A 12,849-nucleotide genomic window follows, 5' to 3' on the forward strand; every position below is an offset into this window, starting at 1 on the left:
AATTATTTTATTTAACAATTACTTTAACTTTTTACAATCTATACAATCTGTCACAATATATTTTATACATATATAGGACAAATTTTTTTTATAGACATTCTGTAGTATTAATTTAAATATAAAACATATAATATAAAATTTGATACATTTTCAATTGCATAAACGTTAGTAGTATATTATAAAAAGTTTTTCCTTATAAAAAAATATGATTCTTTTCTTTTTAATAACTAATGAGATTTTTTTTCTTGGAAGAAATCAATTGTAGTATTTTAATCTTGTCTCACTTCCAAAACTAATATCTTCAAGAATATAAATAATTTTTTTTGTATTTTCTATTCATAAACGTCAAATATTTGACAAGTATTTTGAGTGGTAAATTGGCATTATTGTCAGATAAGATAACTCAATTACTATAAATGCGATTGTTCAGTAGCGTTTTCATAGTGAAAACGCATATTAAGATAATTTGAATTGTTAATTTCTTGTTTAAAACCTATGTTTTCATAGAATGGCACTAGATGATCTTTGCAATCCAAAGACAACTTATAACAGTGAAAATAGCGTGCTAATTGCATTATTATTGTCACCACTAGTTTCCCCAATGATTTACCTCTATAATTATTGTTAACCACTACATCTTCCAAACGTCCTCTCTGTAAAGAGATATATCCATATAATATTATATACTATCATTGCTTCAGAAGGAATTTGAGAATAGAAAAGATAATTACATACCAAGCTACAATTATGAATAAACTTCTGCTCTACAACTAATGTTGCACATGCAATTACTTTTCCAGAATTTGTGTCCTCAATAACTACAACATAGTAACCGCCAGTACTCTTCATGCTGTAGAATCTATCTAAATAATGTGAGAATAAGAAAATAGAATGTGCGCTATACATTATTTTCATTATTTGTTAAAACTCTTAGTCTTTGATTATAAACTTACTTAAGAATTGTTCCTTGGTAACATTTCCAACATCTGTCAATTGAGATAAGAGAACTAAAAAACCTATCAAATTTAAATATAATTTAAATAAATAAATAATTTAAATATGTATTAATATGTAAGAAAATATAGCCAAACTAATTTTATTAAATTTACCTGTGTCATAATCTGTGCTTCTTAATGGTCTTATGAGCAATCCAACGACAGGCGATATCGACAATCTATCTAATATAGCAGGGTTGAAAAGATTAATTTCATCTTCTTCGGTGGTTTTTCCCTGAAACAATAAAAATAATGCAGTTTCCTTAATAATATCGTACAATCTTATACGATTAAAGCGAATAAGTAGTACGACCTTTCGCCTTATTACCAGCTTTTTATTCGCATATACGCAAACGATTTAAGATCTTTTTTATTATATAATTATATATGATTTTTAATTATCGAAAAGCGATAACACTGAAGATTCTAAATTACATGTAAGATTTCATCCTGGTAAAATTAAATTGCGAAAAAACATTAACGTATGGACGTCGTACCTGCGTTTCGTTCATGCTTGTTGCACGCTCTTTCAAGGTCCACGTTTACTTGACAATCCGTATCGCTGCGTACGGGCTTTAATCGCATCTGCTCGCGTTAACTCGCATTTGACCTGACACAACCTGTTCGCACGTGTATGTATTTGTTGGCAAGCGAGTCAGGCTTCCTGCGCATGCGCGGCAACACTGATATGTATTCGTATATTCATAGGCTGCGTTCATTTTGACGGTTTTAGCGCTGAAAGCATCGCTCTATCTTTGTTTGATATTCGACGTGCAATAAAGACAGAATGATGCTCACAGCGCATGAGCGTGGAAAGCGAACGCAGCCATAGCTAACCTATGTCTAACTTTTGTCATGGTCATTTGGCCTTTGTTGACGTAGAAACTGGAGTGAAAGCAAAGAGGTGTTGTGTGATAAGATTAATATTTTCGATAATAATGTATGAAAGTAACGATGTACAATAGTGTTTGTCATTCAGAAAATAAAATTCGACAAGGATATTGTGTAAAAATGCTTTACACGATGATCGAATAGTATAATTTGAGCACTCTCTGTCGTTTTAGCATACAAGTATGTAATAATTTTATATATGATAAATTGTGTCATATGTGAGTACAAATATAATCTTATTATAATACACAGATCTCAATCATGAGCCCCAATAAAAGAAAGATATTCGCGTCAGATACATCTGATGAAGATGACAGTTTTAAACATCGACGTAGTTCTCTGAGAGTTAATCTAAGTTATTGCGAAAATTTAACGGATTCTGGCAATGGATCCCTGTGGAGGACAGAAATCGAGGCCGATGAAAAAAGGATAGATACAACGCGAGTTAGTAACAGATTATCGAGAAGTAAAAGAAATGATATATGCAGAAAGAAATATCAACTTGATTCTGATAATGAAGAAGATTTACAAGTTAAAAATGATACAAGTAAATTTCTTATAAATAAGGATACTAATGTATCTCTTCCCATCAAAAAAGGAATACAATTAAAACAACTTACTGTAAAGTTGGAGAACATTAACATTAAGGAAAAGACTCTTGAAGCAAATTGTAAACGTTTGAAAGATGCAATTTTAAATAAAACTAAAGAGATATTCAATAGAGAGAGTGAACTTTCCAAAAGAACTGCAATGATATTGAAGAATGAAGAAAATCATTTTGCAGATATACATAATGCAATTGAGAATAAATCTACCATTATACTAGATACAATGACCAATCATCAATTAAGAAATAAAGCAAACATAGAACATAAAAAATGTACTAACATTGTAAGTAATCAACAGACAGACAATCAATATTCCAATATTGTCACTACACCGACAAGCAGCAACAAATTAAATAGTTCCAAGAGAGTTATAGATAAATCTAGATTGTCTCAAAGACAGTTATTTGCAGAAGAAGACAAAAAAATAAAGGAACAAGCAAAGTGTAGAATTATAGAGGACATTGTTTTGAAAGAAAAATTTCCATTATTCTCCCTCAGGCAGGCAGATCAAGATGGCAGTCCTATATTAAGTGGCAGTAACAGAAGACATAGCTTGTTAAGAACAAAATCTAAATATTCACAAAATCAATCTGAAAACCATAATACTACATTCTCAACTATACATTCTCAGAATATAGGAGCACCCATTGTTTCCTCTACTTTCAATGAAAATATTATGACAGATGAAAACAAAAATAACAGCCCTTATAATGAAACGAACAGTGACATAGATACATCTTGTGCCATACGTACAACGAATAAAGTAATATCTATGGAAATGACAGAAGTTCATGGTGATATTCAAATAAGTGAAAAGCATTTGTCTCTGCAAAATATAAATTCAAATGCAATTGACAGTATTAATAACAAGAAAAAGAAATCAAAAGAAAAAAGTTTAGAACAAAGCAGATGTGTTATTCAGATGCAAAAAATAGAAAATAATAGTCTTGTAGACAAACCTACAATACAAAATAACACTGCACATTTTGATTTGTCTTGCACAGATATAGCAAATAATCAAAATATACCTATTCAAACATCCAGTAATGATAAAATGATTGTAGTTATAAAACCACTGCAGTTACACAAACACATTAATAAAAATCGCAACAAGGAACAACATATGCTATCTTTGTCTGACAGTGATAGTGATAATACAATTCGATCATCTTTAAATGTCAATACTTCATTGACAGTAACTGAAGCTAACAAGGAAGAAAATGTTCAAAAAACAAATGATTATAGGGTCAACAATAGTAATCAAGAGAGAACAACTAATAATAAAGAGTCAACAGCTTCAGATGATCAATATGAAAGTTCAAATATCACTGAAATCTCAATGAGAATGAATACATCGATAAATTCGATGCGCGAAACATGGAAAAGAAGGAATCATCTTCAATCATTGAGCTTAGATAAGAGTGATGAAGACATAACAGAAAACCACTCAAATATGAACAATCGACATTCACTAGCAGTAGAAAATAAAGAGGCAAACGATCTTGACGTCTTAGAAAACATCAGCTTAATTCAAAGATTAAGAAACATCTCTACACAAAATCCAGTTCCCTATAACAGTAAATTGAAAGTTTTTGACATGAAAGAGAATGTAAGAACGGATAATAGATTTAATGATATTAAATTTCAAAATAATGAATGTACAAATAGAGATAGTTATATTGAGGGAACTCCATATCCAATAAGTCGTTCAGTTTTGTTCAGAACACAATTAAGACATAAAACACAAAATTTAGATAACAGTGTAACGTCTAGCAACAATTTAAATTCAATGGACAGAAAAGAAAACATTGATAAAACTAAATCAGATGCTTTGTAAGTATACAAATATACAATAATTTTATGTAAATTTTAAATTATATACTTTTAAATTTTAAATTATATATATATATTTTTTTTAATCACATAGTATTTATATGATTTTAGTATTTATAATATTTTATTTGATTCATATTATGTATGTTATAATTTGTTATAATTTGTGTAATATTAATTAAAAAGACAGAGAGACTTCTTTCTAGTACTTTTTTTTATATTTCGTTCTAATATTTTTTTTTATATTTTTAGGTATTCAGAGACAATTGAAATTGATACAGTTATTTTGAAAGATACATCTAGTGATAATTCTTCTGTTATTCAAAATCAATTGAGAATCATAGAAGATACAGTTGATGAAACAAGACTTGAAACAAATGAAAAAAACACAGTTACAACTAATAACATGGAATGTATTTCAGTGAAGAAAAATAAAAGAAGACTATTCCCACTTAAAGAAAATTCTCAACTGTGTTCAATTACTCCAATAAAAGATAAATGCATAATTGAGGAATCAACACCTACGAAAAAAACCAGAAAATTAAGAAAAAAACGTCCAAAAAGAAAATCAATAGATATCAAGAATGACACAAGCTCTATTAAGCGTAATATCGTACGCGAAGAAACATGGTCAGACAATGATATACCTAAAAATAAGAAGAAAAAAGATAAAAAAATACAAAAATCAAGGAAAGTTGTTAGCAAGAAAATTGTTATCAAGAAATTTGCTGATGAAAATATGTTGAATATATTAAAGAGAAATAAACAAGAAGATGAATCATTAGAAAATAGAGATTCCTTAGATGATTTTGCAAAGCATCGCAAAATACCTACTCAGTGGAATAAATATAAGTCTCAAAAGATCGTTATTGCAACGACTGGTCTATCAAAAGGGTAATAATAATAAATTCTTTTAAAATCGTTTTTTTTTCTTTTACATTAAAATAATGTTTAGTATTATTTTACAAATTTGTAATTGCAATATGTTTTATGTATATAGGGACAAAAGTTTAGTAAAGAGTATTGTCAAGTCTCTTGGCATGGCAGAAATAGAATTGAATGTATCGAAACGAACAACTCATGTTGTGAGTACAGGTGTGCGTACAGTGAATCTACTTCGAGGGATAATAAGAGGTTGTTGGTTAGTTAGTTTAGAATGGGTTTTAAAATCTTTGGAGAACAATAGTTGGTTAGATCCAGAAGAGTTTGAAATGAAACATTTCTCTAAAGCTGTGCAAGTAAGATAGTTTGTAAAATGTGCAATGTAATGTGCATTTGCGCATCGTGTAATATGTATGCATTTTTCAGGAAAATCGAAAAGACAGACAATTATTCGGACCTTCGTATATCCCAGAATTATTTGCAACATGTGGGTTAATATATGTTGGGCATAAAACTACAGTGCCATGTAATATACTTAAAGAACTTATAAAGACAGCAGGCGGACATATCACTGAAAATTTTAAACTTGCGAAAATTATTATTGATATAAATGGTCTGAAGGAGACCTGGATTATAGATTCTATTACGACAGGTGAACTACAATTAACTAAACTTTATGAAAGAGGGCAAACAAAAGAATAGAGCTTTTCTTGATATTTATGTAAATTTATATAAAATTTATACAATTATTTATATCATCAGGGATACACAAAAGATATTTGTATATTAAATAATTATTTTTTTACAAATTATAAATTACAAATTATAAATAAAATATTAAATAATTATTTTTGTACAATTTATAGATCGCACAAAGAGTATTAAATAATATTAAATGTACAAATGTAAGAAAATTTTTTTTCTTGTTTATTTATAAAATTGCTTATTTAGAATCTCTGCTTTATCTTATGTTTATATCTTGTTCTAATATATCTTTTGTTTCATAATATTACAATTGTAATTGAATAAAAAAAGATATTATACATTTCATTTCTATTAAATTAGTAAAAGAAATATTTTTTTCTCTATTTTTTTCTGTGTTATTGTATCTTTTCACATAAGAAAACGTAGAAAACGCATGATATTCTTGTTTTATTTATTTATATAAATAAATCTTATTTATTTAATTTTATTTATTTAATTTTATTTACTTATTTAATCTAATTTATCATTTATTTTTTTATTTTCGAAATTATATAATAAAGTAACAAATTTGATAAGTTAATTTTGATAAGTTAATTAAATCTTATCTGTGCTCCTTCAGCGTGACCACATGTGAGTGTGTGCGTATGTACGTACGTCGTCGAAATGACATTTCGTGTAGCATGTAGCATACATCCCTTTACTAAATTTAAAGAATGCTTCCAACTTTCAAGAAAGTTATTCAATATACACATATATATCTAGACTTTTGACTTTCACAATATTTGATCGTATTGTTTTTCTTCGCTTCACAATAAAATGCTCATACGTACGTGTGCGCGCATATACATACACACACATACACAAGTCCAAGCGTTTTGATTCTCTCCTGAGATTAGGTTAGGTTAGGTTAGATTACTTTCACGGAGCACATACTTGTGTTTGACTGACAGCACCCAGTATGACCCAGCATACGATGTGTCAAACTGACACGCGTTCGCTAACATGCCCCATCGTATTTGTTTAACAACATACTAAGTCTCGCGCGTCTCAATTAACCATGGATGACGACTTATTAATCTCAGTTGATTTACGAAAGTAAGTAATAGAATTAATAACGTCATAATTGCGCGCATTTTCCTCCTTACAATCAATTGCATGTTTCGCAAAGTTAATTGCTCTTATCGCGTTATCTTTCGCGTTGTGTCGCGATCAATGCGATCTCGTTTTGCGTTTCGATAATTTCTCGCGTTGTTCGAGATGTACAATGTTCGAAAAATAAAGCTGTCAACATAACAAATAATAAAAGTAACACGACAATAGATTCTGTCATATTTTCTTTCGAAATGTCAGAGTCTAACATTTCCAAATTATTGTGTCATTTGTTTATCGAAGCGTACAATCTATGCACACATATGTGTAAGTATTACATATGTGTATTCGTACTTTGAGTCGTACTTTGATTTCGAGATTCGAGCAATTCTTTTAGCACGTATAAATAAAATTATAAAGAAATTGTGTTATGTTCCCGATTGTGAATTTTTTGGAGTCAATATATTAATGTAATATATACAATATATATTAATAAATATATCCCCGATCATATTACATTATATCATATTTGTTAAACAAGAAATATAATATGCATATTGTTTGATTTATATTATAGTTTATCTCTGCGTGATAGTGATATTCCATCCGCAGAGACATGCTTTCTATTCCCCCGAAACAACAGAACAATAATTACAGATGTGTATGCAGGAATACCAGAGAATTTGTTGTTAAATTTAATAGGATTTTTGGTAAGACTTTGCTTGATTACTTGAAATTTATATATATATATTGTCCTAGAAATGACAGTTAATGACTTGTATGAGTAAGAGATTATTGATATATATTAAGTTAATATCTAACATAATACCATATCCAAGGTTTTACTTACTTTATTTGGCCTATTACGTAAGAAGGCTTGGAATTATGGACGCCTTGCATTACTACATAAGTCTGATAACAGATGGATGGAGTTGTTCTACGGTGTTAATGAAAATAGAGATACTGATCCCTTATGTATAGAAGCTTCCATCAATTCTCAACTCTCTCAACTAGATAGAGGATTTCTCTCGTGGATCGCTACTGCTTTTAAGATAACGTTAGTGTATTTTCAACATATATAAATTATGTTTTTATTTATATTTCTGAATATATCTTTGATATAATTTATAATATTCTCTTACATTTGCAGCGACAATGAATTATTCCAACGTGCAGGTCCTGATGGATTATTGTATATTTTGTTTGAGCGTTGTTTAATCATATTAACCATCATGATGGTTATTGTATCGCTGTGTATAGCTTTACCTATAAACTTTCATGGGAGCATGCAACCAGGGAACAGTACGACATTTAGTCATACAACAATATCAAATCTAGATCCCACCTCTAATTGGATTTGGGTTCACACAATATTGCTCTTATCTTATCTACCAGTTGGTGGATTTGTTATGAGACGTTGTTTAAAACAGGTATTACTATCTTAATTTCGTCTATTGCGTAATATAAAATGTTTTGTACTTTGTAATAAAAAAATATAATCGAAAAATATAATATTATACATTTATGTTTTATCATATATGTATATATATAAAATTACATATGATAATTTTTATATGCAAAAACAGGTGCGAGATACAAGACCTACTGAAGAATTTGCAGCAAGAACATTATTAATTACAGATATACCAAAACATCAATGCACTGTTGAAAATCTTACAGAATATTTCAAGTATGTATATATATATATATATATATATATATATATATATATATTTATATGCATAGAAAATAGTCTTCTCATATTTTTAAATTTTCCTTTGACTTTTGACACAGATATTCTTTAAATTGAAATAATTCTTTCAGAGAAACATTTCCTACTTTAACAGTGGAGGATATTACATTAGCTCATGATATACAACGTCTTTCAAAATTAGATGCAGAAAGAGATTGCGCAGAACAGGCGCGCTTATATTGCGAGAGTTATGCTAAGAAGAGAGAACCTTTGAAAATGTATCCTTATCCATGTGGTCAAGTTCTTGGAATTTGTTGTAAAAAGGTAAATAATAATAATATCGATAAAATGATAAATGTATAAAATTGATTTTATTGTGTAGTTGTGAATAGACACATAACATGTATCGCGCAAATTATTATTTTTAATTCTATTGAAAGTTTCAATTATATTAAATTTGCAGCAAGTGGATGCTCAAGAATTTTATACCAATGAGGAAATACGATTAACAGCGTTAGTTGAAGAAGAGAAGAAAGTTACACTTAGTAAATCTCTTGGAGTAGCATTTATAACTTTAGGTATTTTATTTAATATATATATATATTTTTTTTTTATTTTATAATTAGAATATAAGAAAATTTAACGATAAATATAATTAACAGGAACACCCGGCGCAACTAAAACTATGCGCAAACAGCTGAGGTCCTCGCCGAATATAAAATGGATCGTGGATTATGCTCCGATGCCATCAGACATATTTTGGGAAAATCTGAGTATTCCCAAACCGTGCTGGTATCTAAATGCTATATTAATAAATTTCGCTTTGGGGTTAACATTGTTTTTCCTTACTACACCAGCTGTAAGTCAATTTTTTTCAGCAAGAGTATATGCATTTTACAATAAAAATTATATAAATTAAAAAGAAAGACAGATATATACATAACAAAGAAACTAGAATAATATATATAATATATATCTTCATATAATAAATATAATATTTTAATCTTTGATTACGTCTCTTCTAGTGTTATTTCAACATTGATAAAATTTCTTAGAAAAGAAATAGTAATATATATTGGTTTTTTATTTTAGGTCATAGTAACAATTGTCAGTAAATTACCGATTACTGGAGAGATTATGAATTTGAACCCAGTGGTTTCATCCTTTCTACCCACTGTACTCTTAGTCAGTGTAGCTGCTTTAATGCCTGTGTTAGTCGCGAAATGTGAATCGCTTGTAAGGCATTGGACTAGAAGCAGTTTAACTCGTACTATTATGAGAAAAACATTGTTACTTTTGCTATTGATGGTGCTTATATTACCTAGTTTAGGATTAACCAGCGCAAAGGCATTTCTAGACTGGAGTTTAAAGAATCAGAGTAACATGGTTTGGGAATGTGTATTTTTGCCAGATCAGGTGAGAACATTATAACAAAGTGATAACAATATATATGTATGTATTTATGTGTTCATATTCTTATGTTTACATTCTTAAATGAAAAATATTATAAATATTATTAATAAGTTCCTAAATATATTACTAATATTATTAATAGAATTTTTTATTGTTTTAATATTTATATTTCAAATCTATATCAGGAATATTAAATTTGTAGGGTGCACTTTTTGTAAATTATGTTATAACTGCCGCTTTGCTCGGAAGTGGATTAGAATTGGTCAGATTCCCAGAACTTGCGCTGTATACCTTCAGACTCTGTATAGCTCGTAGTCGAGCAGAAAGGATACATGTTAGAAAAGCAGTTCTGTGGGAGTTTCCACTGGGAGCTCATTATGCATGGTTACTTTTGGTCTTTACTATGACAACTGTCTATAGCTTGGCATGTCCGTTAATTACTCCCTTTGGTCTACTCTATCTTGTAATTAAACACTTGGTATGTTTGACTTAGTACCTTGCAACTTCGTTATTCTGATGTTTTGAGTATATCTTTTTGCAATAAAAATATCTCTTAATGAATAGGTTGACAGGCATAATTTATGCTTTGCTTATGGACCAAGCATCGGTGGTGGCCAATTGGCTGGAGCAGCAGTTGGTGCTGCAGGTGCTGCGCCAGTTTTAGCGCAAGCTGCCCTTTTAGCTTTAGGCCTGGTGCGAAGAGGCCTGTCTCCATTAGCCGCCGTGCAACTAAGTGGTCTCTGTGCAACTATTTTGGGCCTGGTAACCGGTGCTACCTTTCCGTGTTCGAAATCTAAGGTATTATAGATAGATATTAAGATATATCTGAAATATTAAATTATTGTAATACATGTAGCTTGAATGGCGTGTTTTATGGGAGGATTTTGTTGAATATTTCGTCAAATGGATTATTGAGCAATGTATACGGTATAATTTGAAAAAAAAACTAATTTTCTAGATTTAAATTCTGAAATTCAAATTTTATATACTTTAAAATCTACATATATGGAAATGATAAAAAAATATAAATTAGGTAGAAAAAATTAAAAAAAAATGAAAATTTTAGTGAGCTTCCCTTTCTTAGGAACATATTAATTATTTAAAATATATAATTTAATTGTTGATCAATTTTCTATTAGACACAAGTACCGAAAAAGGATCTTTCAACTGGTCAAAATTTCGTTGCACCAGTATTACGAAAGAATATGACATCTTTGGAAGAAACTATATCGACTGCTTCAAATTCAGAAGTGAATTTACCAAGTCCAAGAAGTACCACTTCCTCTATACAAGAAAGTCCAAAGCTTTACCAAAATTATGGTGGTGAGCAAAGAGTTTAATATCTGTATTTATATTACACCTGATATATATATACACACAGAATGCTCCATAATTTAAAAAACTACGTATATTCTAATTATTAATACATTAATTAACTAATCATGCAAACTAGAGCAAAAATAATAGCACAAATAATGTACATTTTCTTAATATAATGTTTCAAAGATAATGTTTCTTATACAGAGTTATCACATTAACACAAATTAGCATAACTTATTATAATTATATTTAATTTAGAAAAATCAACTTAGAAAAATTTCAAAATATTACTTTAGGATTATTCTTTATCTACTCTTTCATTTATAAATATTATATATATATATATTTATTATATGTAATGCTTATATATAATAACAGTTTGTCATAAAAAAGTGAAAATGATTAGATATTTAATATTCTATACTTGTATAAAAAAATAAAGCCTTATTAACGGTATTCTATACTTTAATATTCTATACTTGTATAAAATAAAGCCTCATTAATATTTCACGTAATCATTATTTAAAGAATATTAATGAGAAAAACAAATAAAGCTATATTATCATTTCAAATTTAACAGCATAAAAACATAAAATGTCTATTAAATCAATTTATTATATTTTAATATTTTATAATCCTATATCTTTCCTCTTATTATTAGTGTTAACATGTAATATTGTAATAATTGCTGTGGAATAACTTTAAATGAATAAGTTTACAATTAAATAGACATTTTATATGTGAAAATAAATTTTAGTAATAAAGTGTAATAATTTTCTGATTTTTCACTTTACAAATAATTATGTTGATATTTCCACAAGAAAACTCTAAATAATCCTTATAATATGCACATATTATTATATCTTAATTCATATCAAATTACGATAATAATAATAATGTTTAATATCTTATTATATAATTATTGCAACACCAAAATATGGTTAAGCAGGATGCTTTATTTTTATTGTGAGACTAATATAAAGAATCATATAATGTGTACGTAATGCTTATTCTATTTATATGGAAGCATGTGATACATATTATAATTACATATTCAAATCTTAGAAATTTATTCAATACACTGGTTTGGCTCAGTTAATCTATATTCTTTCAATTTTCTCAATATGTCTCATCAAGTTTCTTTCACCAAGTTTAGAAATTTTTCATAATAAATAATTAGCAACATATATATCTGTACAATTTCTTAAAAATTAAAGTCTCACGAGAGACTCTACTTATCTTCTTATCTACATGTTTAAGAAACTTAATAATGCAAAAAACTTATTTTACATATATAATATTATTACAATAAATTAAATGCGTTTTATTATGTAGAGAATTAAAAATCAAGCATTAATATAAATATCAATAATGTTTCTATCGTTCGTAAATTATTTATTACAAAATAGTTATTCTCTTG

At 28.3% G+C, this 12,849-nt stretch overlaps 3 protein-coding genes across 3 annotated transcripts; 2 read left to right on the plus strand and 1 right to left on the minus strand.

The window, feature by feature from the left end:
- Positions 1-228: 228 nt before the first annotated feature.
- LOC105253791 (probable glucosamine 6-phosphate N-acetyltransferase) lies at positions 229-1,672 on the minus strand. Its single transcript, XM_020028278.2, has 5 exons — positions 1,493-1,672; positions 1,110-1,230; positions 954-1,016; positions 736-863; positions 229-653 (listed from the first exon to the last, which is right to left on the minus strand). Exons 1-5 carry the CDS (start codon positions 1,505-1,507, stop codon positions 411-413), a joined length of 570 nt encoding a protein of 189 aa, XP_019883837.1. The 5' UTR covers positions 1,508-1,672; the 3' UTR covers positions 229-410.
- Positions 1,673-1,832: 160 nt separating this feature from the next.
- LOC105253790 (putative uncharacterized protein DDB_G0282133) lies at positions 1,833-5,969 on the plus strand. The gene is made up of 5 exons (XM_011262067.3): positions 1,833-2,066; positions 2,139-4,327; positions 4,580-5,221; positions 5,328-5,565; positions 5,636-5,969. The coding sequence occupies exons 2-5, from the start codon at positions 2,148-2,150 to the stop codon at positions 5,909-5,911; spliced, it is 3,336 nt and encodes a 1,111-aa protein (XP_011260369.1). The 5' UTR covers positions 1,833-2,066; positions 2,139-2,147; the 3' UTR covers positions 5,912-5,969.
- Positions 5,970-6,526: 557 nt separating this feature from the next.
- Positions 6,527-11,667, plus strand: LOC105253792 (CSC1-like protein 2). Its single transcript, XM_011262069.3, has 12 exons — positions 6,527-7,009; positions 7,581-7,713; positions 7,843-8,060; positions 8,154-8,433; positions 8,590-8,693; positions 8,828-9,020; positions 9,160-9,274; positions 9,359-9,555; positions 9,789-10,112; positions 10,312-10,587; positions 10,674-10,907; positions 11,249-11,667. The coding sequence occupies exons 1-12, from the start codon at positions 6,972-6,974 to the stop codon at positions 11,447-11,449; spliced, it is 2,313 nt and encodes a 770-aa protein (XP_011260371.1). The 5' UTR covers positions 6,527-6,971; the 3' UTR covers positions 11,450-11,667.
- The last annotated feature ends 1,182 nt before the right edge of the window (positions 11,668-12,849 follow it).

Source organism: Camponotus floridanus, unplaced genomic scaffold (genome assembly GCF_003227725.1).
Source record: "Camponotus floridanus strain SB8 unplaced genomic scaffold, Cflo_v7.5 scaffold55, whole genome shotgun sequence".
Taxonomy (NCBI): Eukaryota; Metazoa; Arthropoda; class Insecta; order Hymenoptera; family Formicidae; genus Camponotus; species Camponotus floridanus.

What these genes read in the sequence shown, in the direction of transcription:
- LOC105253792 (XM_011262069.3), top strand. Translation starts at nt 6,972, where the DNA reads ATGGATGACGACTTATTAATCTCAGTTGATTTACGAAA. An exon ending in TGAGACGTTGTTTAAAACAG is followed by an intron (nt 8,434 to 8,589) that starts GTATTACTATCT and finishes ATGCAAAAACAG; the next exon opens with GTGCGAGATACAAGACCTAC. An exon ending in AATCTTACAGAATATTTCAA is followed by an intron (nt 8,694 to 8,827) that starts GTATGTATATAT and finishes TAATTCTTTCAG; the next exon opens with AGAAACATTTCCTACTTTAA.
- LOC105253790 (XM_011262067.3), top strand. Translation starts at nt 2,148, where the DNA reads ATGAGCCCCAATAAAAGAAAGATATTCGCGTCAGATACATCTGATGAA. An exon ending in ACGACTGGTCTATCAAAAGG is followed by an intron (nt 5,222 to 5,327) that starts GTAATAATAATA and finishes TTATGTATATAG; the next exon opens with GGACAAAAGTTTAGTAAAGA. An exon ending in ATTTCTCTAAAGCTGTGCAA is followed by an intron (nt 5,566 to 5,635) that starts GTAAGATAGTTT and finishes TGCATTTTTCAG; the next exon opens with GAAAATCGAAAAGACAGACA.
- LOC105253791 (XM_020028278.2), bottom strand. An exon ending in AAGCACAGATTATGACACAG is followed by an intron (nt 1,017 to 1,109) that starts GTAAATTTAATA and finishes TAAATTTGATAG; the next exon opens with GTTTTTTAGTTCTCTTATCT. An exon ending in TTATTCATAATTGTAGCTTG is followed by an intron (nt 654 to 735) that starts GTATGTAATTAT and finishes ATCTCTTTACAG; the next exon opens with AGAGGACGTTTGGAAGATGT.